This window comes from Falco punctatus (genome assembly GCF_963210335.1).
Source record: "Falco punctatus genome assembly, chromosome: 9".
Lineage (NCBI taxonomy): Eukaryota > Metazoa > Chordata > Aves > Falconiformes > Falconidae > Falco > Falco punctatus.
The window spans coordinates 10,807,754-10,834,087 of NC_137589.1; the positions used below are offsets into that span (position 1 = coordinate 10,807,754).

General features: G+C 40.8%; 1 protein-coding gene across 3 annotated transcripts in view; it reads right to left on the minus strand.

The window, feature by feature from the left end:
* RASGEF1A (RasGEF domain family member 1A) overlaps window positions 1-26,334 on the minus strand; it is a 53,002-nt gene that overhangs the window by 18,191 nt on the left and 8,477 nt on the right. Inside the window, exons 1-2 of one of the 3 annotated variants that reach the window (XM_080400910.1) lie at window positions 7,629-12,946; window positions 4,866-5,045 (exon numbers count right to left, since the gene is read on the minus strand). In XM_080400910.1, coding sequence (XP_080257036.1) covers window positions 4,866-5,045; window positions 7,629-7,655 — 207 coding nt within the window. In that variant the 5' untranslated portion in view covers window positions 7,656-12,946. Of the gene's footprint in view, window positions 1-4,865; window positions 5,046-7,628; window positions 12,947-26,334 lie in introns of those variants that run through there. The other 2 variants (XM_080400912.1, XM_080400911.1) reach the window with 2 other exon arrangements.

Below are 26,334 nucleotides of genomic sequence, written 5' to 3' on the forward strand. Positions count from 1 at the left end.
AGAAGAAGAGAGGAGAAGGGTTAACTGGCTGGACAGTTTGGGTCAGGTTCTTGAGTGGTGCTTCCACTGATGCCTACAGAAGATGGACAGCTGGGGCCACCTAACAATTGGGCTCTTGGTGACTTTGAGCAGGTGGCCAGGGCAGCGGCGGGATACCGACAGTGTGGCTTCTCTTCTTGATGGCATGGTTGCAAACATCCCACACAAGTAAACACTGGGAAAACTTAAGAAAATGGGCTTCTGTTTGGTATTTTGTTTATGTATGTCTCCAGAATTTCAGCACTTATATTTACATTTACAATGACAAAAAACTTGAAGCTCATTAATTTTAGAAAGATATTCAATGCAGCTCTTACACCTGCATCTGGAAACGGTTGATGACATAGTGTCAGCTTTGGAGAAGCCTTCTAAAAATCTATAGTAGTGTATGCGGTGTGTTATGGGCACTAGAACGAGGCTGAAGAGCTAACCACAAAAGGGGACTTGGTTGTGTTATGGGAAAACACATCAGATCTTTTATTCTTACGTATGTGAGCACAATCCCTAAACTGGCACACTCCTCATTCAGAATGAAAGCAAAAGAATAGTGTTGGGTTGTGAGATGATTTTTTTTTTTTTGGGGGGTGGGGCTTGGGGCTTGGTTTTGTTTGTGTTTTAAACTATGCCTGGTTATGCCCTGTTACTTTTTGGAGACAGCTTCTGTGTTCGTGTCTATCAGTGTTGTCCCTGAACTTAAAACTATGAGTCTGGATTATGAGGGAAAGGAATTTAGCTGCTGCGTATGTCAGCTGTCACTGGATTGTGTGAAAATTTCTGTTCTGGAAACATGAAGCACCTCTCACATCCCTTCCCCACATTTTTTTGGGGAGTTAAGTAATTGAGTAGCAGGGAACCACAACTTGAGCCACACTGCCCTGCCAGTGACCTTTCCTCTGATAAGCTGGAACACATTTTTTTAAGGAAAGGTGTAATTTTGCTTCTCGTACTAATTCCAGTGTTGGTCTCCTTGGTGGAAGTTTGTGTGGTGTGGGACAGTCTTTTATCCAGAGTGACTCTGAGAAAGGCCCACTCAGAGTATTGTTTCCCTATTGTTATACTGTAAGAAAAGTGTGACCTGGATGACCTGTGCTTTTATTTGGTTTCTTTGATAATGTTTTATGTGATGTTCAGAAAAGTGCCAGACTGGCAAAATGCAGGAAGATACATGACCATAAAAGTACATACTCGCAGTTTCAGGCTTGCTGATGTGCCTCTGTAATCAGTAGTATCTGTACTGGACCAATGCAATGCTTTTCCAGGCAACACTGGACTACTAGGTTTTAGAAACAAATGACTGTTACTTCTGGAACCCATCTGCTGCATTGTTATTCTGTTTATTTGTTTGTTTTCAAAGTCACTTAACTGGAACTAGGTTCAGTACTTTGGAAAACGAAATTGTTCCATTATGGTCAATCAAGATATGTTGGTTTACAAGATACTAGTATCTAATTGGGGGGTGGGGTGGTGTGTTTTGATGCTTTTATTGCTTATAAACAAGGAATAATGCAATTAAGAACCAAATTAAAAATGATAGGTCTGACAGTAGTGTTGACCCCCCCCCATCTCCTTGCCTCTCTGCTAACAGCCGCTCCCTATCCAATAAAGAAAATTGTGGCTGGATGAAGCCATACATTTCAGCTTAGCAGTAAGTCTCAGGGGTTAGCAACACAGTTGTTTTGGATAAGAAATATTGCATACTAATGTCACATGCCTTATCTAAATCAAGGATTTCTGTGTCTTATTGCACCTGTACTGCGATACACATACATGCTAAATGTTATAACTGTAAAAAAACTACACTGTTGCATAGGCAGTCCCCTAATCATGCAGACGATGGTTTGGAGAAGGAAATTTAGCTATGAAGCTAGCTGGTTTGACAAGGAATGATTAAAATATGCTTTCATAAGCTATGAGATTGAAAGTTAAGCTCCATTTATCCTACAAAAGTGACAGGTATTTGGGAGGGGAGGAGGAAAAAAAAAATCCTTTCTGCACTTGGAACAACGTAAGCTGACACAAAAGGGGCTTGTGCTTACAAGAGAATAAGAAGCCAGATTCCTTTAATGCCTAAAGTTGTTGCTAAGAGATGAGCTGAATTATATTTAAGAAAAAAAAAAAGTTGCAAGTGCACAAGACTAAAGAAGGAATTGTTACTCTCTGACCCAAGAATGCACTGATGTCTTCTCAAGGAGGGGGAAAAAAAATATTTTCTTTGTGTGCTTACTGCTCATTCTGTAACTTCTTGTTTATGAAATATTTTCTTGAAACATTTTCTTGCTTGGGCACAAGGGTTGCAGACTGGTACATTCCATTCCTAACCTTCCGAACTCCTCCGTCTCATGAGTATACATTTTCCTATGTGCTGAGCAAGTCCCTGTACACAAACAAGCCTCAAAACAGCAGTGCACAAATGTAGGCCCTTATCTTCCCTGTCCTCCCTTGCCTGTCTCATGTTCTGCCAACATGGCAAATTTGCCTTTGCAACCAGCATAGAAAGATACTCTGTGTTTGCTTTCTCCCCCACCCTCTTTTTCTTTCTTTTTTTTCTTCTTCCCTGTCCAGAAGGTTACTTGTGATCTTTAGCTTAATGTCCACACAGACAGAAAGGCCTTCTAAGTGTTGTTGTCACATCCAAATTTTTGGATTAGTACTGCGACTTATAGATACATCACTGAAACTAAAGTTATCTCTGCTAGTGTTACCAATAGTTTCTCTTGGTGCCAATTAATTGGTGATGCCTTGCTCCCTTTCTTTGCATGTACAGGCAGAGTCCCAAGACTGAGAGGTGTTTATACCTTTCTCTTGAACATAGTGTTGGTGACTTTTCTGACAGGATATCAGTGTAAGTGGTTATCACTCTAACCCTCTGTGTCAATCTTCCTAAAAATAGAAATGAGCATGAAATAAAGTATAAACACACAACTGAACCGCAATAGAAAACTCTGATCTGAAGATGACTCAAATCCACTTCACTCTTTGTTGTTCAAAGCTTATTTATCTACTTATTTTATAATTAATCCTTTCAGCTAAATTGGGTGATCTGATTTAACTGAAAGAACGTGTCCTGCTGTAGAGGAGATGAATTTGATTTAATGCTGTTTTCCATCTCTTTTTCCCTGGAGTTCCCTTGATTGTTTCTGTTGCATAGCTCTCAGCTGTCAGCTCGCTGTCTATTTAAACTGCAGCTTCCCAGGGCAGGGTCCATGACCGCTCGGTTTGTAGTGCTCCCTCGCACGGGGTATAGGATGGCGCCGTGGAAACTAGCAGCTAGTTCCGAAGCAAGCTGTAGACCCCTTAATTTATGCTCACTTTATGGAACCATTTTCAGAGTAGCTGTGTTATAAACAGAATAGCAGGTTACGATAAGGGATGTGTGATGTGTGTTAGCAGCTACTGCAAAAAATTAACTATAGTTCAGCAATCCAGGCAGCAAGTGACTATATTCTAGTGTCACACAAAAGCCAAGGAAATGACTCCGTGGAAGCCTTAACTACAGTAGCCTAAAGCTATTCCACTGGTACACCGCAACAGCCCTACCTGCTGCTTTCCTCTGCGCGTCTGTTCTACAAGGTGTATTTGAGGGCAGGGAGCAGAGCTTTAATGTCTAATGATGGTTATCCCTGTGCCTTATAAAGGACTTGGTACTAAACATCTGTCAAAGGTAGTGCAGTTGTATGTTAGCTGTACTTCAATGCAAGGTTTAGGATTACTTTTGAACTGGAATATTAAAACATTCTGGGTTTGCTTTTCTTGATCTTCCACTGATGATCGTTGGCAATTCTGCTGCTTCTACCCACTGAACTGTCATATGGGGAGTCCCTTTTTTGTGCATGGCGATCATGAAGATGGGTGGTGTATGCGTGGGAGCTTGGAGCAACTTTATCATGACTGATGTGAAACCACAGTAAGAAGTTCCACATGAATTAGTGGGAAACATACAGCAAGATACAGCACAGCCCACTACTGCAAGCATTAAGTTCAAGATACAAGTTAATAGCAATTGCAATTTCCCACCCCGTTGCTAGTCTTTACAAAGACCTGCGATGTTTCTGCCATAGCTGCCACTTTTTCAGAGCTCAGACAGAATATAGTATACAGCCTCTCTGATCTTTGGCAACTTGTTTAAATAACATCTTTCATTAATGGGTACAAGGGGTAATTTCAAGTGATAAAGTGATCTCTTAATAATATCCTAGGTTCAGAATCTTATCGCATGCCCTGGAGTTACAAGTAGTATTTACTTCAGAGGACTACACTGAGGATGTTTAATCAGTTGCAAAATCATTTTCAGGCTTGAGAACATATATTATTACAGTACTGGCCCATTAAAATGTCTTGAGAAAGAAAGCATTTTAATTAAAATCTATTTTTGGGGTTTTTTTTCCTTTTTTTTTTTTTTTTTCTGATGGCCTAACTAGGAGATGCATAGAAAATTAAGGGGAAAAAAATAATAATAATAGAGCTGATTTCAGGTCTGCTTCCCTAGGTAGAAGCTGGTTAGTAGTTAATCTTGGCTGCATTAGAGCTAAAGCAGCTTAAGAGGGATTGAAAATTCTGTGGCGAATGCTGCTTTTAATTGGTTCTTAAGGCACCCGTTTGGGTTCAACAGGGCTTCACCTTTCTAACAAGCGTTCTCGTTTAAAAACAGAAAGGAGAGCACCCCCATTGAGCAACATCTTCAGTGAATGAATATTGCAAGCAAAATGAATGCATGTTTCATTCCTGAATCAGATGGAAGTAGAATTTCTTGAGGAAGCACCAATCCAGATACTAATGCAGGAAAACCACCATGGGAAGAAAAAAACAACCCTTCAGTGGCTACTTACATCTGGATAATAGTCCATAGTGGGCACCAGGCGCTCTATCAAGGCCTCCAGTGATCCAGAAACAAGGTTCCCATCCTGATAAACAGGGTCCACACACCTTTCTCCCATATCTGGCTGCACTTGCCCACTACAACTGGAACCAAGCATGCTGGAAAATATTGGCGTCTGGGGCATAGTTTCCTGTAGAAGTGGAGAGAAAATAAAAATAAAGAAAAAAAAAAAGAGAGGGTTAAGCTTTCTTTCAGGATGTCTTATGTGTGGGTTTTACAGAGGCATACATTTAAACACAATTACATATTTGACTGAACGCAGCTTGGGTATTTGAACTGAGTTCTGAACCCGAGCAGTCACACATCTGTAAGCTGGCTTTGGGGTTTGAAGTGCACTTTAAACTATGTCACTAAGGCTGTAGATGCAGAAGCTGAAAGAATTTTCTTCGCTGTACTTGATTTCTCCTTTCTCGTCCGTTTTCCCCTGGCTTTTAATGCATAAAATCATACCAGGATGAAAATGCAAAATGCTCTCTGAGATAGTGAAGCAGTGCTTTACTGAACAAGCAAACAAATACTGTGCTGTAATGTCCCTCTTTTTACTCTTTTTGAAGTCAGATCTTTGGCTAAAATACTTCACTTGTGATGATAAATCTTTTACTGCTTCTGTAGCTAGACGTAATCCAGGTCTCGATAGAAGTGCATCTCCTGCACACAGATGCCACTGCTAACAGTGGGGGACATACCATCTGAACAAAACCACCTTTTTTTTGGTACACAAAACCATGAACTGGGTGGAACCGAATGCTGTGACATATAATATACAATGCCAATAACAGTCTCTTTGGAGATTTTTGCTTAAGAAACAAACCTGCTCTAGCAACACAAAAACCACGCAAAGGTTTGGGGTTTCCACCTCCCTTCCCTTGGCCACAAGCTCTCAGTAATACCCTAGTTACCAACTGTGAGTAAACTGTGGGGGTGGGTTGGTTGTTTTAAACTGGCTACAGTTTAAATATATGCAGAAGGCTAAACAAAACAATTTACTACTGCATGCAAAGGTTGAAAACACTATTCTGCATCAGTATCAAAACAGTCCCCCCTTGCTGCTGAAACAGTTAAGACTGCTCAGAAGGTGCAGGGAAGAGAAGGCAGCCGTGATGCTTTAGCTGCTGTCTCACCCTCTATGCAACAAACATTGTCGTGCTCTGGAACCTGGAACGCACTTGTGTAGGTGAAAACAGATTAGGCCGGTACCACTACCTTTAAACTTGACAGCTGGTCCTATCAGCACGCATGTCTTACACATAAGTCCTTTCTTTCTGTTCAGTAATTTTTCAAAAACTAGTTTAAGAACTGAAAATCTTAAATGCTGTAAGGGGTTTTGTAGGTTTGGTTTGTTGTTTTTTGTTGTTTTGTTTTGTTTTTTTTTTTTTTTTAAATATTTTTAGGCAGCACTTGAAACAATTGCAGAACAAACCCGTACTTCGTATTCTTTTAACGCAAGGCACGTCTTCCTCTCAAAGTCGCAAAAGTCATTGTTCATGTTTACAACCTGGGAGACACATTTTTTTTTCTGGTTTTAAGCTCAGATGAATCCTAGGTGTGCTGGTACGGAAAAAATGCCAGCGTTAACAGTACTTGCTCATCAAGGTGACAGGCTTAGTTACACGTCAGGCTGGTAAACAGAACTGCTAGTGGCTTTAACCAGCAGAACTTTGTGTTAGTATCTTATACAGATGCAAGGGAAGTGTCATTCCCTGTTAAGTTAAATTGTATCAGCTGTTTCACGGTGACCAAGGAGGCTGTTCTGAGGAGCACAGTTCAGTTTCAGAAGTTCTGGACATAGAGTCACGTAAAACAGAAAACGCAGGATCTAATAGCGTATCAAAAGCAATGAAAAATGACGGTGCCGCACGAACTGGCGTTGAGGCTACTCCGTACCTCACAGACCGATCTGTCAGGCCTGAGCTGCGCGGCGCCGTGACGAGCCGCTGGCGCACACGAAGCCGCCAGCTTTGCTATGCACACTATGTAACTCGCCAGTAATTTGGGGTTTTTTTCCCTTTTAAGGGCCATAGCGATAAAGCCGCTTCCCGGGCTGGACGGGCTGTGACGGGCGCTCCCGGCTCCTAACGGGGAGCTGCGCCGGGCTCTCGGGGAGGACAGCGGCCGGCGGAGCCCCCGCTGAAACGGTGCTTCACCCCGCCGGGGCCGGCGAGTGTTTGAACTCCTGTGAGCGGCTCACGGGCGCACCGGGTCTCCTTTCAAGACCCTGCTGGGAGCAGCCGCAGCGCTCCCCGCCGGTGCCGACCCCCCGCGTTGCCCCCGGGTCCCCCCCGCGCCGGGGATGCGCAGCCCCCCGGGGGTGGGCGCTCAGCACCGCCGGCAGCCGCAGCGCTCCGGCCCCTGCGAACCCCCGCATGTCTTGGGGACCCTCCGCACCGGCAGAGCCCCCGGCTACTCGGCGGCAGCACCTGCCCCCCCCCCCCGGCGGCGGTGCCCGGCGGTGCCCAGCCGTGCCCGCGGCGCCGGGCATCCCCCGCTGGCCGCTCCCCGGCCCCGCCGCAGGGAAGTTGTGAGGCGAGCCCGCCCGTCCTTCGGACCGCGACGGGGGCTCCCCCGCACCGCACCGCACCGCCGCCACCGCGGGGCTCTGCCCCGCCGCGCGCTCCCCGTGTCCGTGCTCCCCCCCCCCCCCCGGTGCCCGCGCACGGCGGGTGGGGTGCGCGTGTGTCGCGGCGGCAGCGACCGACCGACCCCCCGCGCTTACCCTCATTTTCCTGGGCGACGTGTACATGCGCGTGGGCAGGGCGGCAGCGCCGGCGGCCCCGCGGCTGTGACAGCTCTGCCCGCCCGTGCCCGCGCTGCCGCCCGCCGGCCCGCCCCGCGCCCGCCGCCCGTGACGTCACGGCCCAGCGCGGCGCCCTGTTGGCTGCGCGCGAGCGTGGCCGGTTCAAACGGAGCCGGGGCAACGGCGCGGGGGGCGTCCCCGCCGGGGCGAGGCGAGCGGGGCCAGCGCTGCTCCGGGGCTGCTGCTTGTAGCAAGGGTGGCTTGTTATTTTTAAAACACTTGATATTTCAGGGGGGGTGGGTTGGTTGGTTTTGTTTGTTTATTTTTTTATTTGTATTGTTTCTGTTTGCTTGGGTTTTGGTTTGGTTTTTTTTTTTTTGGTTGGTTTGTTTTTTGTTTGCTTTTTTTTCCTTTGGTTGGTTGTTTTTTTTTTTTTTTTCTTAAGTGGCCAGCCTGCTCGCTTTTTATGCCCCAAGCGCTCTGTGAATTTCCAAAAGCTCCTCGCCTGTGTGCGCTATTCCACCTGCCGTGGGCCCCCCCTGCCATGCCTGAGGGACCCGGGCAGCGTGCCGTGGGGCAGGCAGCCAGCGGGTCCTGAGGGCCACGCTCCTCATGCGGCATGGCCTTGTGCGAGGCTGGGCGGGAGACGTGGCCCAAGAGGTTCGGGACACGATTCACCCTGTTAAACTGTTTGTGCCGGCACCCGTGGCAGCACTCGCTGTAATTACTGAGGGATGCCGCCCAACCCTCCCTGCTAATAATTGTTTATATTCTTCTTTCTGCTGGAGTTGTTTCTCTTTTCAAATAGCCCGAGCACAGTCATCTGGGCTGGTCCTGGACCCTGGGGCTGGCGCTGGACCAGCCCTGTTGTCCCACGTGCAGGCTCAGGTGTGTATCTAGAGCCTGGTCTCCCATGGAAACGCCCGGTGGGTACATCCGTGTGTCCCACAAACCCCCTCGCATTTGCAGCCTTCCTGCATATTTTTCTCATTTTATTTCAATTGTTATGTTTTAGTATTTGTCCTGCTGTCTCCAGGCATTCATTAATTTTATTTTTTATTAAACTTACTGATTTAATGGCTCTGAATATGCAGCAGAAGGCTTTGCTGGTTTCCATGGTGATTAATGTGGGAAAAGCCTTTTTGGAAGTAAATATGCCAGTCTAGGTAGGTGGGCAGGGCAAACCAATTTGGGAACATGCACATACTTCAGAGCATAAGAAGAAATACATTTGTATTTGCTCACCATGTGAAGACAAGCACTGTCATCCATCCTAAACACGCAGCAATTTTAAAAAGATTTGTAGCTACTCATAATCTTTACTGTTTGCCTACTAAATTCCTTCATCATTTCTTGATCATCTTGACAGATCAGCTAGAGAGTTTATTTTCCTGATCTTAAGTGAGCTTTTTCTCTTAAATGACAGCTCAAAAAGTCGGTCCTTTTCATCCCTGCTAAATCTGCTTTGCTCTTAATCTCACTCCCGTATCTCAGCTGTGCACTACAACCTTTCGAGCGTGCAGGTGTTGTAGCAGATCTGATACCTGTTTACTCTGAGGCTCTCCCCAGTTAGAGCACGCTGCCTGCCTTGGGTACCAAGGAAGTCCCAGGAGGCATGAGCTCTGAATCCAGCCGTGGTCTGACCTGCTGCAGCACCCTATTGGGATGTTAGTGTGTAACGCTAGGGGAGCGTGAGGGACAAGTTTTGTTGAGTCTTGTTCAGACATCTTTAAGATCTTTGTAGGGTTATCGAAAGCAGGAGGTAGGAATTCATGGCCTAACACTGTATAATAAATATAATAATATTCCTTTCTCAAGGCTACAAACACCTTTTAATAACTCATCTAACGTTTCCTGCTAAGAACGCCACCAGCAAGCCTACAGATTAAGTGTGCATGAAAAACAAGTGTCAGATCTCATTCTGTTTCTGTACTAATCCGTTTTCCCACCTTACTCAAACATTTGCTGAGACTTGTAGAAGTATATGTCCATTAATCTTAGCAAAACATACATAGGTAATTGAGCTCTAGCCACAGATCCAATCTGTTGTAAAAACAATCCCTGATCTTTTTGTTTGTTTGGGTTTTTGGTTTTTTTGATGTCAGTAATTAGATCTATCCTGTTACTGGAACTAAGAAACCTAGGACTTCAGAAACATTCTAATAGAATTAAGGAAAACTATAATAGTTAGGGATGCTTTCCACCCAGAGCCATATACCTGCACTCTGCTCTGTATGTAAAGGCCTGTTATACCACTGCACAATAAGCACCGTGAGGAGCATCTAGGGTTTCAACCAAGGTTTGAAATAGCTGATGGACTGTACTTCTTCCTCAGAATACAGATGGCATAGGAACTGATTCTTGCCATAGCTGGATTAAAAAACCTAAAGTAATCTACGCAGAGGCAAATGGCTGAGACTTACTCTGTTCTCTGCAGTTCCTTATGTTGTGCTTATTGGCACCATATCAAAGTGTTTTCCATAGTTCTTCATTCTGCAGTCCAGCATGTTCTATTTAGATTTCTTTTTTGTATGCATGTATAAGTAGAGGGGTATGCGTATATATCGTTTATATACATACCTACGTATGTATATATAAATGATGGGGTGTGCGTTAAAGAATGCAAATTCAGGGAAATGGATTTCTTTCCTTTTCTAGCATACATGATGCTTAGTTTTGGGTTTGCTGTATTTAGTAGTGTTGCAATGTTGTTGGAAAGGCAACTTTTTGCCTTTTTTGACTTTAAAAGTCAAAGAAGCTGAAAAGCTGAATTCAGTTGCTATAACAGATGAATCATGTTACCCTTTTATTTCCATTTCTCTTTCTGTAGAGTGTGGATGATGACCTTTAGCTATCTATATTTCGAGTGTTGAAATCTGTTGATACAGAAACTCTTTAAGGGCCAATTGTTTTTGCAGTTATGTAAGTTCTCTTCCTCAACAAATTGCTTGCACTTTGGAGAGGTTTTCATTAGCCATTGCCACATTTACTGGTGGGTGGACCCTAGAGCAAGTTTAATCAGCAGAGCTTGTACTTGTTCTGTAGCTTTCTTTTGAGGCAACACTGCTGTGGTTCAATCAAGCTGGTCAGAGGAGGATCTTGCTGCAGAGTGAGTCAGCAGCAGTCACGTCATGACTGTCTCAGTCTTGAAGGTTGCTTCAGCCTCTCTTATACTGGCTATACATCAGTATAACATGTTCTGTTATCTTAGGATTAATGAATTGGATTGGCTTTTGCGGTGTCTGGGTTCTATTCCTGCCTGCGCTACAGACTTGCTGGACAAATTGTTTAATCCCACTGTGCCTCAGTATTCATCTGTGAGATGTTGATAAGGATGTTTTCATGCTTTTGCACTTACTGTGTATGTTTTTATATTTGGACAGTAAGATTTTGCTTTACTGTGTTTGAATTTAATTTCCTCATACATTTACATCTCCTCTTAAGTGGAAAGTTGCTGGCCAATAACTTGGTAAAACTAAGGAATATTAGCAAAGAAAAATGGATGAAAGTGAAGGAGAAATCAATTTGAGAGAGATGTAAGAGTCAGGGAGGAAGAAACGAGATTTTTCCACTGGTCTTAGAAAACAACGTTTTGGATACAACTTACTCAAATGTGCTTGTGTGTATGTTTTGAATTGTAACTGTACTTAAGAAAAGCAAGTAATTACAGATGTCATCAATGCTGACCTGATGCTATAACTGCAAGTATAAAGGAAGTCTCCTAAAAATGCTGTCTTAGGAGCTTTTGTTGTCAAGCTACTCAAATCACTTGTTGATCACCTTCCACATAGATCTGGTTATTATTAACATTTGGTTTCATTTAACAGAGTATGTCAACATGATTTAAAGTCCCAGTATCTGCAGCAAAGAGGGAGAAAAGCAGAGGAGTCAGTTTGGAAAGTGAACTTGATTGTGTTTGGCATTCCTCATAGTGTTGATTATATAAAAAAATGGGAATTAAAAATGCAAATCATATTCATGGATTTTATTGATTGATGGCCTTGGTTACAGACCGGACTATTATTATCTGGACCTGAAATAAATTTGTCCAGGAAATGCCATTTAACTCCACAAATAGTAACAACAGTGGCCTCAGATGAAGCTTTTGCATGGACACAAGCTAGTATGGACCATTTGTAAGAATTTCTAATTTAAGGAGTAGAATGTAGAGCTTTAAAGCCTCAGACAAATATCTTTAGGGGATGTTAGGTTTTTGGTTTTATTTGTAGGGCTGTGCAGATGTTCAAGGCTTCCTTGTTGCATACAAATTTTAAGATTTGAAAGCTGTTCTCAAACCACTTTCAGATTACTATGAAGATTTCTAAATTTCAGAGATTCATGCCACAGAATAACTTGATGGCACATTAATAACTTGTCAGCAGATGGGAGTGGGAGAAAAGAGTTTCAAATTGTGGTTCTGAACTGAGTAAAGCTTTTTAAGCTTGAGACTTGAAGTAAGGTTAAATGCACTAATCATCAGTCTGTGTTTATTATTGGCCATGCCTTTGCTGCTGTCTCTGACCTGGGACACGATGGATCTTTCCACTTAATAGTTATGTCAGAGTCAATGAATGTTGTAGTTTGAAAATGGCATTTTCCATTTTTAAAATGTTTTGCTGAAGAGGTCTTGACCAGGTCTACCACTGAGATATCCAGCAATTTTCAGAGCAAACCAAGCTGAAAATACAAGAACGACTTAAGATGTGGTTCACCACTACGTCTGTTTTCAGTTCTACCTGAAAGGGAGAATTACTTGTGAAAATTCCATTACGTATCTGTGGAGCAAGCTATGTTTTCACTGGCATGTGGTCAGCCCTCTGACACCACTGATGATAACTGCTGAGCAGTGTGACACTGATTTTTCACTGATGTTCAGTACTGTAGCTCCCCCTTGGATTGAAGGGAAAGCCCTTCCCCAGGATTTAGAGAGGATGTGGTGCTAATCCTCAGGTTTTTGTGTCTTTGCCAAAATAAGAGATTTAGCATAATCTGACACAAGTTGCCTATGATACTGATGTGTGGCTGTTAATTAGCGACTGAGATTTTAATGGGTTTTTTTGGCACAGCTGCCTGAAGTTCACTTGTAGTCAGATTTGTTCCTGATTTTCATAGATAATTTGGTCACAGAATTCTGTAATTTTTAGGAGTGATGTTGCCTAGTAATTAAGATTTAAGGTAATCCAGCTGGGAAACAACACTGCAGTAGACTGTGGATGTCCTTATTATATTCTCAGTTGTTGTGGACAAATTAGCTTTGGGTGTTGTGTGTCTGGGTTTTTTTGTTTGTTTTTTTTTTTGTTTTGTTTTTGGTTTTTTGGTTTTTTTGTATTTAAAAAAAAAATGAAATAAAAAGGGTACTCCTCCTTTGAATCAATGATGTAACATCTTACAGGGGTCTGAGGACCTCAGATCATTTAACTGTGTAGGAGAGCTAGTCAGAGTGAATGAAATGAAAAGATCTTGGGAAGAGATCACTGGCTTAGCCTGCTCTGCTTAAAGGAACTGCTACAACTTGTCATGCATAAATGACAATTCAGGCAATCAGGCTGTAGTTAAACAGCTGCTTCTACTATAGTTTTAGATTCATTCCATTCTTATACGTGTTATATGTTTCTGGAGATGGAGTCTGCTCACTGTTTCTCATGTCCTGTTTTCCAAAAAAAGGGCAGAAAAAAAAATCATTGAAAAGCTAGTTTCAATGTTTGTGATTCAGTCTGATTTTGAATATAATGTGGAAGAACAGAGGTATGTTAATGTAATATGCAGTCATTTTGTTAATTTTATTTAGGGTCTTTTTAAGCTGAATATTTAAAAGGAACTGATACTCTTTTAAATTGGGTTCAAGCCTGGGTTCAAGATGAAGGGGTTCTGGTCTTATCCCCGCTAGTGTGTCCTTCACTTGCATATTCGTGCTTGCTTTGACACCAGCTATTCCAAGAATATGCCACCTTGCAGAAAGTGAAAATCAATTATGCCAAGAAGGGAGCATGTACATACATCAGCAATTTGGTGCCCAGGGGAAGAAAAATCTGCGTGTCTGCTGATGTCAATCTTCTTGATATGGTATTTTTGTAAATGCACGTGGGTTGCTATTTCTTTTAACCAGCTCAACAAAAAATAGGTTTATTTTCAGTGTTATAAGCTTCAGGGCATCACAATTAGCAGATCAAAATTGCCAGTCTGACTGGTCAACCTTTTTGCTTTAGCAGAAACTATGACAACAACATTGTTAAGCATTCCCACAGGTATTTTTGAAGATACGTTAAGGTCAGTGATGGGATCCATTTCTTTCTTTCTTTCTTTCTTTTTTTTCCTTTTTTTTTTCCTCCTTGTTTTCAATCTCTTTGGTTTTACAAATGTTATTTTACAGCTGATGGTGAGAAATGCTGAGCTCATTTGCAGTAACTCACTTGCAGCTGCACTAGTATACAAACAAATTTGTTAAACCTGTGATGTGTCCGTCTTACCTGAATTACTGCAAGTAATTCAGTTCCTGTACACATCTATTGCTTGCATTCTTTTTGCTGACACAGCCAAGTTCAGCAGCAATTATGAAGAAAGTTTTATAGCGGGCTAAAATCTGCTCGGTTTACAGGGCAGTTAACAGCTGGTTGGTTTAATTCTACTGACTGTATTTGGAATAGAAATCAAGATATGATAGTCTTAATATCTTGAGCAAAAAATATGGAGGAATGTTGAGAAAATGAAGTTAAATATGGTTTAATTTTAGCAAGGAGTCACCAAATTAAGTATTCAAAAATTAATGTATTTTTTAAAGCATTTTGATGAATAACGAGAGGTAGTGAGCAGACGGATGATAAGCCTCCAAGCCTACTTCGAAATGTGGGTGTAGATGAGACCATCAGCTACAATGTTTCAGCATAGTTTGAGCTACTTGGGAAGGACTTGCACCATTGTATCACAGAGTGAATAAACAAATGTATATTGTATATACATTTATATTGAAAATATATACAGTTATATATACATTTGTATGCCTAGATCTACAATATATAAGTGTATATACATTATACAACATACATGTACTGTATATATACACGTATGTCTATAATTGTATAAATAATACAATATATGAATATATATACACAAACGTAAATGTATATTGAGTTGATGCTGAGTAGTACAGAATATAGGATGATGTCTGATGTGTATTTATTTTATCTTATATCCTAGGACACAGCCTCAGATTACCAAGCATAAACTGTTGAACGTGAAACACTAAATATTATGACCCTATATGTATATAGCCAACTTTGCACTGGATTAAGCTGAGGACTAATCTGCAGGTGAACAAACTCCCTGCTAAATACGCATAAATGGTGACAGTAACAACAACAAGTCAGTGAGTTACCTGTATGTTTCTGAAACGAACTGAAAGATTAATTAGCTTTCTGTTTTGCTAAAGCAAAACATAAATCAGTCAAAGGATTAACATGATTGAGCTACTTTAGCCCAGCCCTTTATGACAATATCTGTATAAGGAAATAAATGTAAGTGAACTACAAATAAAAAAGAATTCAGTGTCCTCTGGAGCTTTCATGTTCCCTGTACTCTGTATTGATCAAGTCACAATTCAAATAACTGATGATGGAGAAAACAGTGCACCTTGAACATCTTTGGCTTTGCCATTTAGGACTGGCACTCATCTGAAACCTAGCTATATCACAGGATACCAAGTTTCAATAATTTCTATTTGAATATTTATTTTTTTTTTTGGAACTTGGTTATTTTGATGTCAGTAGTATAATAATAATTGAATTTGTTGTCCTTTTCTCTGCCTTTTTCAAGTTAATTGCACTAATATTAATGATCATTTAGGAGGTTATTTTTATTTTACTTAACCATTACAATTCATATTCTTCCCTTTCCCACCTGAAGAAGAATCAAACAGTATAAAACAAATATAGTGAATTCAAGAGCTGGGTATGTTCTGATGTGTCTGGGTTTTCAACCTTACCACTGCTGTTTGCTTTGCTCTAGTGGCATGAAACAGATGTCACCTGAGCTAGGAAATTTGAAGGGGATTCCCCAGGCACCAACGTGTGGGAAATGTGAAGCTGATACTGTTTCCCCAGGGGAAGCTTGTTCCTTCTGGTGCTCACTTGTGTTTCCCCTTAGACTACCTTCTTGGGTGCAGAAAAGCTGTGCCTACAATGAGCAGAGCCAGTTTTACTCGTAGCTCAGGTTTGGAGACTTTTCTTAAAGCTTATCTCTGTTTACCTTTTTTTTTTTATAAATTATTTTTGTTTGTGTGGGAATGCCAAAGCTTCCTAAAATAAAAAGTCATGTTGGTAAAGGATTTTTGAAACTAGAGCTCAGGAGTCTGTAATCTCTGCAGAATTCAGAGTGCTCCTGAAGTTGAATCTATTTTCCCTTTCCTATTTCCTGCTTTCCTAACTACCTTTTTCCTCCGGAGCTCGACAGCATAGAAATAGGTCCAGATGTAGGTATATTTGAGGAGAGAAGCTATAGAGACATATAGGATGGGTTTGTAAAATGGATAGCCATCTGTAAAAAAGGCTGCGATAAAAATTAACGAAGAATTATTAAGTGCTGTTCAGAAGAGTGGCCTTCACTTGTCCAGGAAAATATAGCCAACTCTGTTATTTAGTTTTCTCTCTGTAAACTTTCAAAACAAACTGGCATGATTATGCATGCTCATGCTTATTTATATATACACACACATATTACATATAAATTAGAACACATAACAAAAATAATTCAATTACTTTGGATAGCAAGAGTGAAAGTGAATGTCTTCCCCCCGCCCAGTGCTGGTATATATCCTGAACACAGTTACCTACTGTCTGACATTTCAGCTGGTGGTTTAAAAGTAAAAGCTTTCTCCTATGTCATGGCAGATTTTCTGGGCAGTCTATTCATAATGCCCTTAACTTTCCCAATTATATAGGAGTTTTGATCAGGTACTACTCTTATATTTTTATAACATCTACATGCAGCAAAATAACTTCAAAGCGCCTTGCCTCAAATGCAGCCATTTAATAGTAATGGCTTAATAATATTGCAGTATTGATGGATAATTTTGAGAAGGTTCATTTTTTTTTCTTGTGTAGGAGACCAATTCTTTATGAGCATTACATAAGTTCCTTTTTTGTCATTAGCAGCTCCCACGGAACATGTGCACAGCAAAGAGGAGCTAGAAATCCTCAATTTACAAGGCATCCCACGGGGAGTTAGTTGTGCTATAGATTTAACTGAAAGGAAATCAGGCTGGCTAATCCTGAAGTAAAAAAAATACAGCTTGGTTGACATGAAGTGTTGCAAATGCATTAAGCTATTTAAATAACTATCTTTCGAATTCATTAATGAAGTCTAGCATAATTTAAATCTGTGAGATCTAAAAATGCTTTATTGTGTGTTTTCAACGTAAATGTTTTATAGACGTACATTAACCAGGAGAGTTCTCTACCTAACTGGAGACACTATATTCTATCATTTTATGTTGTTCCAATAATGAGCATAATATTAAACATTACAGACAAAATTATCCTGTGATTACACACCAGTCTGCATTGCATCGCTAAGTAGGCTGAGAAATGTCTTACTATGTTCTACTTTGTGCAAGGACTAGTCTAGAAAAGGAGAAAAATCACAAGGTACCTACTGCCCTGTTTCTTATGGGATCTGCTGTTTCACTGGCATAAAAATTGGGTGATGCAGGAGAAATTTGAGATTACAGAGGTACTCAAGTGTTGGGATTTCAGATGTCTCTGTTGCAAATCAAGCAAAATCCTGCTGTATGCCCCTGGTAGATGAAGTCAAATGCCTATCCCCTCTACACCCATGTTTTTTCAAGTAAATAGGGGTTTGTTCAAATGAAGCAGTTGGTTCTAGGAAATGGAATTTAATTTTAAAGCAAAAAATGAAAAGCATAATATATGCTAATGCTTTTTACTGGTAGTTATTTTCTAAAGTAAATGAAAGCCTGGAATTTCCTTAGCATTGCATGACATAAAAGATAATAATTCATAATAGCTAGTACATTAATTAACTTCTATAACATATGTTCTGTGTATTTGTTGAAATATGTGCTTTATTGTTTTGTAGTTCCCAGTGAGTCTATTGAGTGAGACAATTTTTTGTTGCTGCTGAAGCTTGTTTACTGCTACTAAAAGTCTAGAGAGTATTGTTTAAGGTAGTCACTTCATTTTTATGGTTTGCAAAATACTAGCAAACTTCAACTGAAATCAGTGAAGGAAGGCACAACAGGATTTTGGCAAGGGCATCTGTAAGTAACAATACAAATAACTTCACGCACAAACCATGAAAAATAATTTCTGGCCTGCTGTCAGTTACCCTTGTCAAAACTGTCAATAACAAGGCACTGAGCCCTGAGCGCCAGCCATTGCTTAGCCAGAAAGGTTTACTTCAGGTTGCACACAGTGGCAAAGAGCTGGGAAGATATTGGGTATGTAACGGAAAACAGGTCTCTGAAAAGAGTGCAAAAAAAATCTTAAGAAGTAGAAGAAGTAGCCTTATGTATCTTCTTGTTCTTACGATCTGCACTATCATGATCATCTTCTGAGATCAGTTTGGTGTGTGGTTTTTTTTTTTTTTTTTCCCACAAAATCCACAAAGTAAAGTAGAATTGCAGGAATATAAGGCAATATAACCCACTAGACATCTTTCTCTGGAACATAACACAGACATCCAAGCAAGAACAGCTTACCCAACTAGAAGCATGACTACCTGCAAGTCGTTTATTCCTTAATTCAAATGCTATATTTTCAGGAAATTGGAAAACTTTTTGAAATGAATGGACACAGATTGCTTGATTGCTTAGCACCCTTTGAGGATCTGAGCTAGTGTGTTGGCTAATGAACCTTCCAAGATAAATCTTTTGACCAGGAACCAAGTCCTAGGCTACTATGGCAAATGACAATGGTTTTGACACGGTTATTTCTTCTAAAAAGCTTCACGTTTAAGTTAGAGGCAATTTCACCAAAAACTTTGGCTTCCTATATTATCCTGAAAACATCATAACTGCATCTAAAGGCAATTTATAGTCTGTCACAAAACTGTTTTGACATATGTTTTGTTAATTGAACTTTGGAGGATGTGCAATTCTAGCTTGTCTGTTTAAGGAAGCAGTGTTGCTTACCTGTTTCAGGTATCCACAGCTAAGCTAAACTCTCATCTTTATTCTGCTCAGCATTGCTGTTTCTATTAAAATCTAATACATTATTCATAACTGTTTCTAATTTTGGCCTAACTTTGAACTGGAGATATTTGGAATGTCTCCAATTGTCTTATATGTTCACACATCAAAGAGCATCAAATCAGCAGTCAGCATTGTTCTTGTGATATATGTATGCAGGTGTTTTAAAGAGTGGGGAGACACTGTTTTGCTATTGATAATGTGATATTCCCCATTTTTCTTTCAAAAAAAAAATGATGATAAATTCATAATGGTCTTGAAGAAGGTCTTTCATAAGTTGTCATGTCCAATGCCATAGATCTGGGTCTTAGAACAAAACTTATTGGAGGCAACAGTACTTGTCTGAGTGACTTCAGCAAGTTTTAGGTAAAGTGCTGAAAGACCGTTATGCAGAAATCATCACTTCCAGGTAGCCTAGGTACCCTTGATTTTCTTTTCTTCTACTTGTACCTTTTTCCTCTTTTCCCCCTCCAAACTCAACCCAAATTCAGGTGGCACTGGTGAGGAGTGCAGGAAGAGTCAGAAGATGCTTGTTCTTCAGGTAGTGGGGTTTGCTGGGTAGGTTTGAGTACTGCTTGGGAGGATGCAGTGTGCGAGGTCCTGCTTTGCTGAATTGGCCTTTGGTGCACAACAAGCTTATGGCTTGAAATGACGCCTGTTTCTTAAGAAACAGAATGTAGTAAGACACGTGGGTTGTTCTGCAGGAATAGGAGAGTTGCTGAGTATCTGAGACTTTGATGAACATGAGGAGAGCAGGGGTTAGATCGGTTAAAGCATGCTGCAGGAGCTGCTTTGCATTTCAGCTGGTTTGAATCTGATCACATCAAATGAAGGAAACTTGCACAGGTTCAAGTACATCACGTGCCTAATTCCTGCATGAAATTTTGCAACTATCTCATGATACCTACAGTTGTTTAAACCTTCATGCAACCTCACAAATGTTACAGTGCCTTTTTCTCCCTGCAAGCTAGATGCAATTACAAACAGCCTTTCACTAGCGTATGTTTATAGAGATTTGCAGTGTATAAAATGATGAAAACTATTTTTTTTGGATTAACATGTTAAGCACTGAAGTTCTTTACTGTATAATTTGCAATAAGCCATATTGCCTTTTTCTGCAATCACAAGTCACTGTTTTCATTACTGATCTAAATCGCCTCATCTGTTTTTATTACTGTTTTTCCTTATAATCCTTTCCTCCGTATTGTGATGATACACTTGACTTTCAAAGTCAGATTGTGCATGTGTATTGTGTTTTAAACACAGATAGAAGTTGTCTCATTAACATGCCTAGCAAGAGCAAAACCCAAAAGATTTTGCTAATGTTTTTTCTTAAGTCTGGTTATACTATCTCCATCAAAGTGACTATTAATATTCTACACACCTAGGAGCTCCACCAGATTGAGATTGTAGCACTCCAAATGTTACAGCAGTGAAGTTACGCACCAAGTCAATACGCGTAGGTAGTACTTAGATTTATCTTGAAGATGCTCTTTCAGTTTCCTACCAAGATTTCTACTCAGTTTAGAAGATAACCAAAGTTCTTACAGACTGCAAATGGTTGATCTATCTATCCTGGCAACAGGTAAAAACTAGCAAAATACAGTTTGGACTGGATTCAGGCACCCATAGAAAAAAGCAAGAGTAGTACCTATAATGGAAAAGCTAGTCTCTTGCTTTATAAATAGATAGCAGTTGTTTTCTGTGCCTTTCAATTTTCCTTTTCATATTGTTGATAAATAAATGGTAGTGATGTTGATTAAAAAACAATAAATAAATTCTCCCTCCCAAAGAATGATTTATACCGTGCCTGTTGGGCAGCCAGGTAGTTTTAGAAAGTAATTATTAGGTGGGTTTGTTTATTCCTTTTTAGTACTTTCATTTTGGTCAAAATATAAAATCAGTTCTTTTGCAATTGATTTCCGAAACAATGAAGTATTTAAAACCCAAAAGGAAAGATGTTTAACAAGTACATTATGCTCAAATGCTCCCAAGCATAGTTTTGAGGGCGATAGCTCTAACTTTTCTGTGATGTTGTTTGCATTTGCAAAATTAGGTGTCATCTTGGGTTTTATCAGACTTTGGGCTGTATCCTGAACACACATGCATCTGTATGGCCAGAGAGTTCTGGTAATTAATAGTTTGGATTTTATGTGAAAGTCTTGTCTGAGAGGATGCTGCAAGTTAGTGTGCTGCTGTGTGCTAACTGCGGAGGTTACAGGTAAATTCATGCCTGATTTTTCTGAATACAAATGAAATTGTACCCTCAGTTGGGTGTGTGAACTCTGGTCTGAGAATCTGTGTGGAATGTTACAGTAGAATAAAAGAATCTGAGTTTGCCTTTGAGGAACAAAATAGCCGTTCCCAGAAGTTACAGCTGTGGATTGTTCCAAACAGTGAAACAGATAAAGCCTTCTTGCTTCAGCAAATTTGGCTACAAGGAATGAGTTTAAAGTATTTGCTGTAACTACATTGTTTTTGAAAGATTTAGATACTAATTCAACTACTAATAATAGTCTGTCTTTTAAAACCATCAATCAAGTCTTTCAAATTTGATATTTTACAATTGACTTTACAAAGGAAGTGCACTTACTTTGCTGCTATAATAATTATAATGATATTTCACATTTTTAAAGGTTTTTTGATGCTTAAATATCTTCAAATTCAGTAAAGGCTCTAATATCCAGATTGTTTGAACAGAAGTTTAGAATCTGTCCCATTAAAGTACGTGCCAAGTCTTAGACACACTGTTGCTGTGTTGCCCTTTACCTACAAGCAGGTACTTATCATGGGCATTTGCAATTTGTGGATTTCTTTCAAGTGTATTTTTCATCTGGGTTGTGGTTGGGTTTTTGTTGTTGTTATTTTTTTGTGATTTTTTTTTTTTTAATAGAAAAAGTTAAGCTTTAACAGAAACAGCTAGCTGGCAATACAGTCCTCAAACCTGAACTAAGTAATCTGCTCACACTTCTGATCACTTTGAGGAGTTTTCCTATATAGTTATGGCAAATGTCCCAACATCATCTTTCATATGCTTTTAGTGATCATCTCTGTTCAGCTTTCAGCCACAAAGGACTAAAAGAACATTTCAAGCCCACACAGAGGCTGACGAGAGCTCACGGCTGTGTACAATTTGCAACAACAAGCTGCGTGTTCCCTGTTGCAGCAGTGAAGATGATTGGGATTTTATTTGTAAATATTTTTAGCATTATTCAAATACTACCAATAACCACCAGAAAAAAAAAATTGGAAATCAGCAATTTTTTTTTAGTTCCAGGCTAGTAGAATAAATGATTTGGTAAGTCTATGAGAAAGTAGGAGGGTAATGGTGGACTGAAGATGCAGAGTTTTATTCTTAACATATTGGTGAACATCAAGGAAAGAAAAGTCAGCCCAGGAAAGGCATCGCTTACCTTGTAAGCTTTTAATCTTTTCCCAAAGGCATGTCCTGCAAATCCCTTGAAGTCTCACATTCAGTGTTTTTTGCTACCCCATCTTTTCCTTCCCCTCCTCCAGCCATCTTCTTCCCCCTTCCCCCAACTTCCTATTAAAAGGAAAACTACCAAGAGCTCGTAAGTAACAGGCTCATGCTTTCAATCAAAGGAGAGAGCTGAATAGCCTTCCACTCGAAGTGAGTTCAGCGGATCTAGAGTCAGGGCCCCTTCATTAATGAGAAAGGAATCTGTTCACCTTCTGAAATCTTTCAGCGCTGCCTGAACCACACAACTCGCATTTCTCAAATTTCTCAGCTGCACCCACACTTCCATTTCTCTCTTTCTTTCCGTCATCTCTTGAAAACCAAACATGCAAAGGTAATTTTCCTGCTCTCGCACGAGTAGATCCTGAGGTTCCTGAGATTTATTTGCTCATTAGGAGATGCCATTTCAAATTAATTCCCTTCTTTCCCTGGACCCCAAAACCTTGGTTTCAGTGAAAAAAAATTAGTTGGGCTTAGAATTATATGTGAGGAAAACTAGCATTTGTGTCAGGCTTGCAGGCGTGTGTTCAGTGCAGGTCCAAACATTGGTTTTGATTCTTAGGCTCAGAGGTTTCCACTCGGTTTTTTTCACTCAAACCTCTTGTTTCGGTTCACACCAGCTGAGTTTTGTTTTGAGTTTGTAGGGGTTAGAATGAGCCCTGGAAACTCAAATGCAAAGCTCCGCTGAACAGCTGCTGTTCTCTCTCTTTGTCCGAACTATGTTATCACCTAAAATGCTAAAATAATCATCCTTACCTCCTGAAACTTAGCTTGGGTTTGGTGAAAACCTCATTAACCCAGCATGATACCTGCTTGGTTTGGGAGATTTTATTAGCTTTTTTTTTTTTTTTAAACCTAAATTCTATATCATAATTATTAATATCACCTCAACACCCCACCACAACATGTATTGTATATTTTCATACCACATGTTGTCAGAAATAGAAAGGCATTCTTTGTCATTATTTCAAAAATGAACATTTTTATTGTCTGTATCTACGCTATGTCTATAATGGCAAAGGAATTGTTACTGTCAATGGAGAGAATAAACCAGTGAAGAAGGACATCATATATGACTTCTACTGGATGGCTCCCAAGCTGGCACAGAATAAGTATCCAGTTGTTATTCTATGGATGGTGTCACATGTAATACTTTGGTCTAGGGACCGATGTTTGGTAGCACTCCTGCTACGATCACATATGTAAATATAAATGACTTTGCTTGTTACAAGTATAGGGGGAAAATGTTTTGTGTGTGGGAATGTGAATTGAAAAGGAATAGGAATTGATAAGAAATTCATGCTTTATAGATTCAATGTAGCTGAGCACTGGTTTTGGTTTTGATAGTGTCTTTGACACCAGGCAGTTTCAGTTCTCATCAAAATATGCAACGGTTATTGTCAAAATTCAGACTAAATTGGCCAAATTTAGACTTCTGTTGGTCTTTAGATCCATTCCACTTCAGGAGTTACCTTTTTCTACTAAGGCATAACTGACAGTGAAAAAATTTCTATTAATTTCCCTGGTGGAATTGGGAGAAAAAGTCATAATACATAAGAAAGAGGAAATAATTTTTTGGTGTTTGAGCTGTTTATTATTTTATGTTTATAGTACGTACACCTTGAGGATATAGTGACTAAATGAAACTGAAAATCTGAGTGAAAGCTACCTAGAATTCTTGAATAAAAAAGACATAACTTGTCAAAACAAGCCCTGTGCAATAAAGATTTCTATGAGAGAAAAGAATGACTAGAGAATGCACAACTGGAGTGCCGTGTATGTGATGTTAATTGCTGTGGGTGCTGATTGCTTGCTAATTTAAATAGATATTGTGAGTGCTCAAAACCAGGGTATGAAGTGCTGGCAGTAGCTTTCTCCCTGGCAATCATGTAAAAGAATGCTTTGTGATTAGAATCACAGATACAGCTGTAAGATTGTAGGCACGACCAACTATGTTTCCATCTTCTCCCTTTCCAGTGTTGGTTTTTTTTTCCCCATGCCTAAAGTAACTTAATTGAGAATTGAAAATAATTGGGTCAGAATATAGAGATGAAGTGGAGGTCAGTAGTAATGTAGCAGTAAATTCAGATGCTGGTGCATTGCAAAGCACGTCACTGCAGCAAGCGACTATAAAATCTGCCAGCGTGCCAGTTTGTTGTGACTCAGTCACTGGCACGCGAACAGCCAATCAATTGTGCCTGGTATCAGTGGTGAATATCCTTAAGGCTACATATTTGTGCTCCTGCCTGTGCCTACTCTTCCAGCTGTTCAGCGGCAGTGCCTGCTGGCACGTTCCGTAGCTGCCTACGCAGCAGAGGGGAAGTATTTGCTTTTGCTTTCCGGGCTTGTTTTTGTGCTAGCGAACATTTCTTGCCTCGCCATCATTTCTAACCAGGGAAGGGAGCGGAGCTGCTGCTTGCCAGGACTGTTCTCAGGGTGTGCCCCCCGACTGCTCCTGTAACCAGGCTCCTGGGGTGGCTGGTGTGCTCCTCTTGCCTGCCTGGGGAGCTCAGCCTCCCTGCCCAGCCTTGCGCCACAACGCTTCCCAGCCAGCTGTGCAGCATCGCAGTCCTGCTTGCTACTCCCTGCCCTTTGAAAAATTAAGAAATCAAAGCTTTTAAAGCACAAACCTCCTCCTTTCTCTTTGCTTGGCTCTAGCATTGCTTTGAAATATAGCTAGTGTTCCCTTGTACTTCAAACAAGCACTGAAACTCTGGGTTAATTCTCACAACACGCCTATCACCAACTGATTTGTGTGCGTGCACGTGCACTTGCAGGAGTGCCTTGAGGCCGCATCGTGCAGCTGTGCCAAAGCAAGGCAGCAGAGAGGCATCAGGGCGGCAGTCCCTGGCCTCCCGGTGTTACGGTGTTGCGTGTGGAGAAGCTGAGCAAGGCAGACGTGGAAGTAGCTGGCCTGGGTCACGCACTGGATGAATCGTGGGGCTGGAAGGAGAGCTGGGGTGGCCTGGACCTTTGACCAGTTGCCGCTTTCTTCCCAAGCCCCAGGTGTCATCTGAGCATTTGACTTCCGGTTTGCAGCCTTGTTTGATCCTCTCCCTCTGTAAAGCACAGCAATCGTTCAAGCCCCTGTGGTGCAATGACCTTCTTTTTTTTCAGGGTTTTTCCAGTTAGGCTCACTGTGAAAAACAAAACTCCTAGGCATAGCTGAAGCTCCTTGCAGTGATTAAAACTGTGCTGCACCCACGGCAAATGGCATGAGAATATTTCAAGGACTGCTGATCATGAACTGTTCTCTGCAGCTGTGCCCAGAAGAAGTTTATTTAAAACTTGTGCTCCTATTTCAGTTTTCTGAGAGGAGTGTTCAAGCTCTTTTAAATTCTGCCCAATAGAAACTAAATTAAATCATACTGTCATCTATCTTCTATATCCTTAATGTTTTAGAATCGATTAAAAGCTTGTTTACTGTTACGTGGGCTGCTCTGGATTTTCAGGTAGGCAAAGAATGTGGTCCTCTGAATTATTTAAGGTTGTGTTGGAACAGTTACCTATTTACTTTTATATTGCTACTAGATTTCAGAAAAGGCTAAAGAGGGTAAAGAAGGCCTGTGTTTATTCACACAAACAACTCTGCAAATCCAGCGTTGCCACACAGGAAGGTCTGTCCTTAAACCAATTTAAAATCTGGGGCTGTGTGAGCCTTTGCCTTCTGTTTTGTTATTGCTGAGGTTAATGAGTCAAGGGTCAGGGCATTAATCGGTGACTATGGTGCAGAAAAGAGTTGCTAAACTTGTGGTGAAATAGGAGCTTGCTGTCATGGGAACAGAATGGGAAAGGCAGCCTTTGGGAAGAGCCAGTCTTACCAAGCCTGGGTGAGGGGGAAAGCCTGGAGAGGGCATCTCCGCCTGGAGCACTGATCTAGTGCTGATTCGCATCCATGCACGTGTGTAGTCTGTATTTAGCCTTCATTTTTATGGAATTTTCTGGATCCTTTAACAAGGCAGTAGCTTGCTAGAGTCTGTTCCCTTAAAATCAAGGTCAGCCATCAA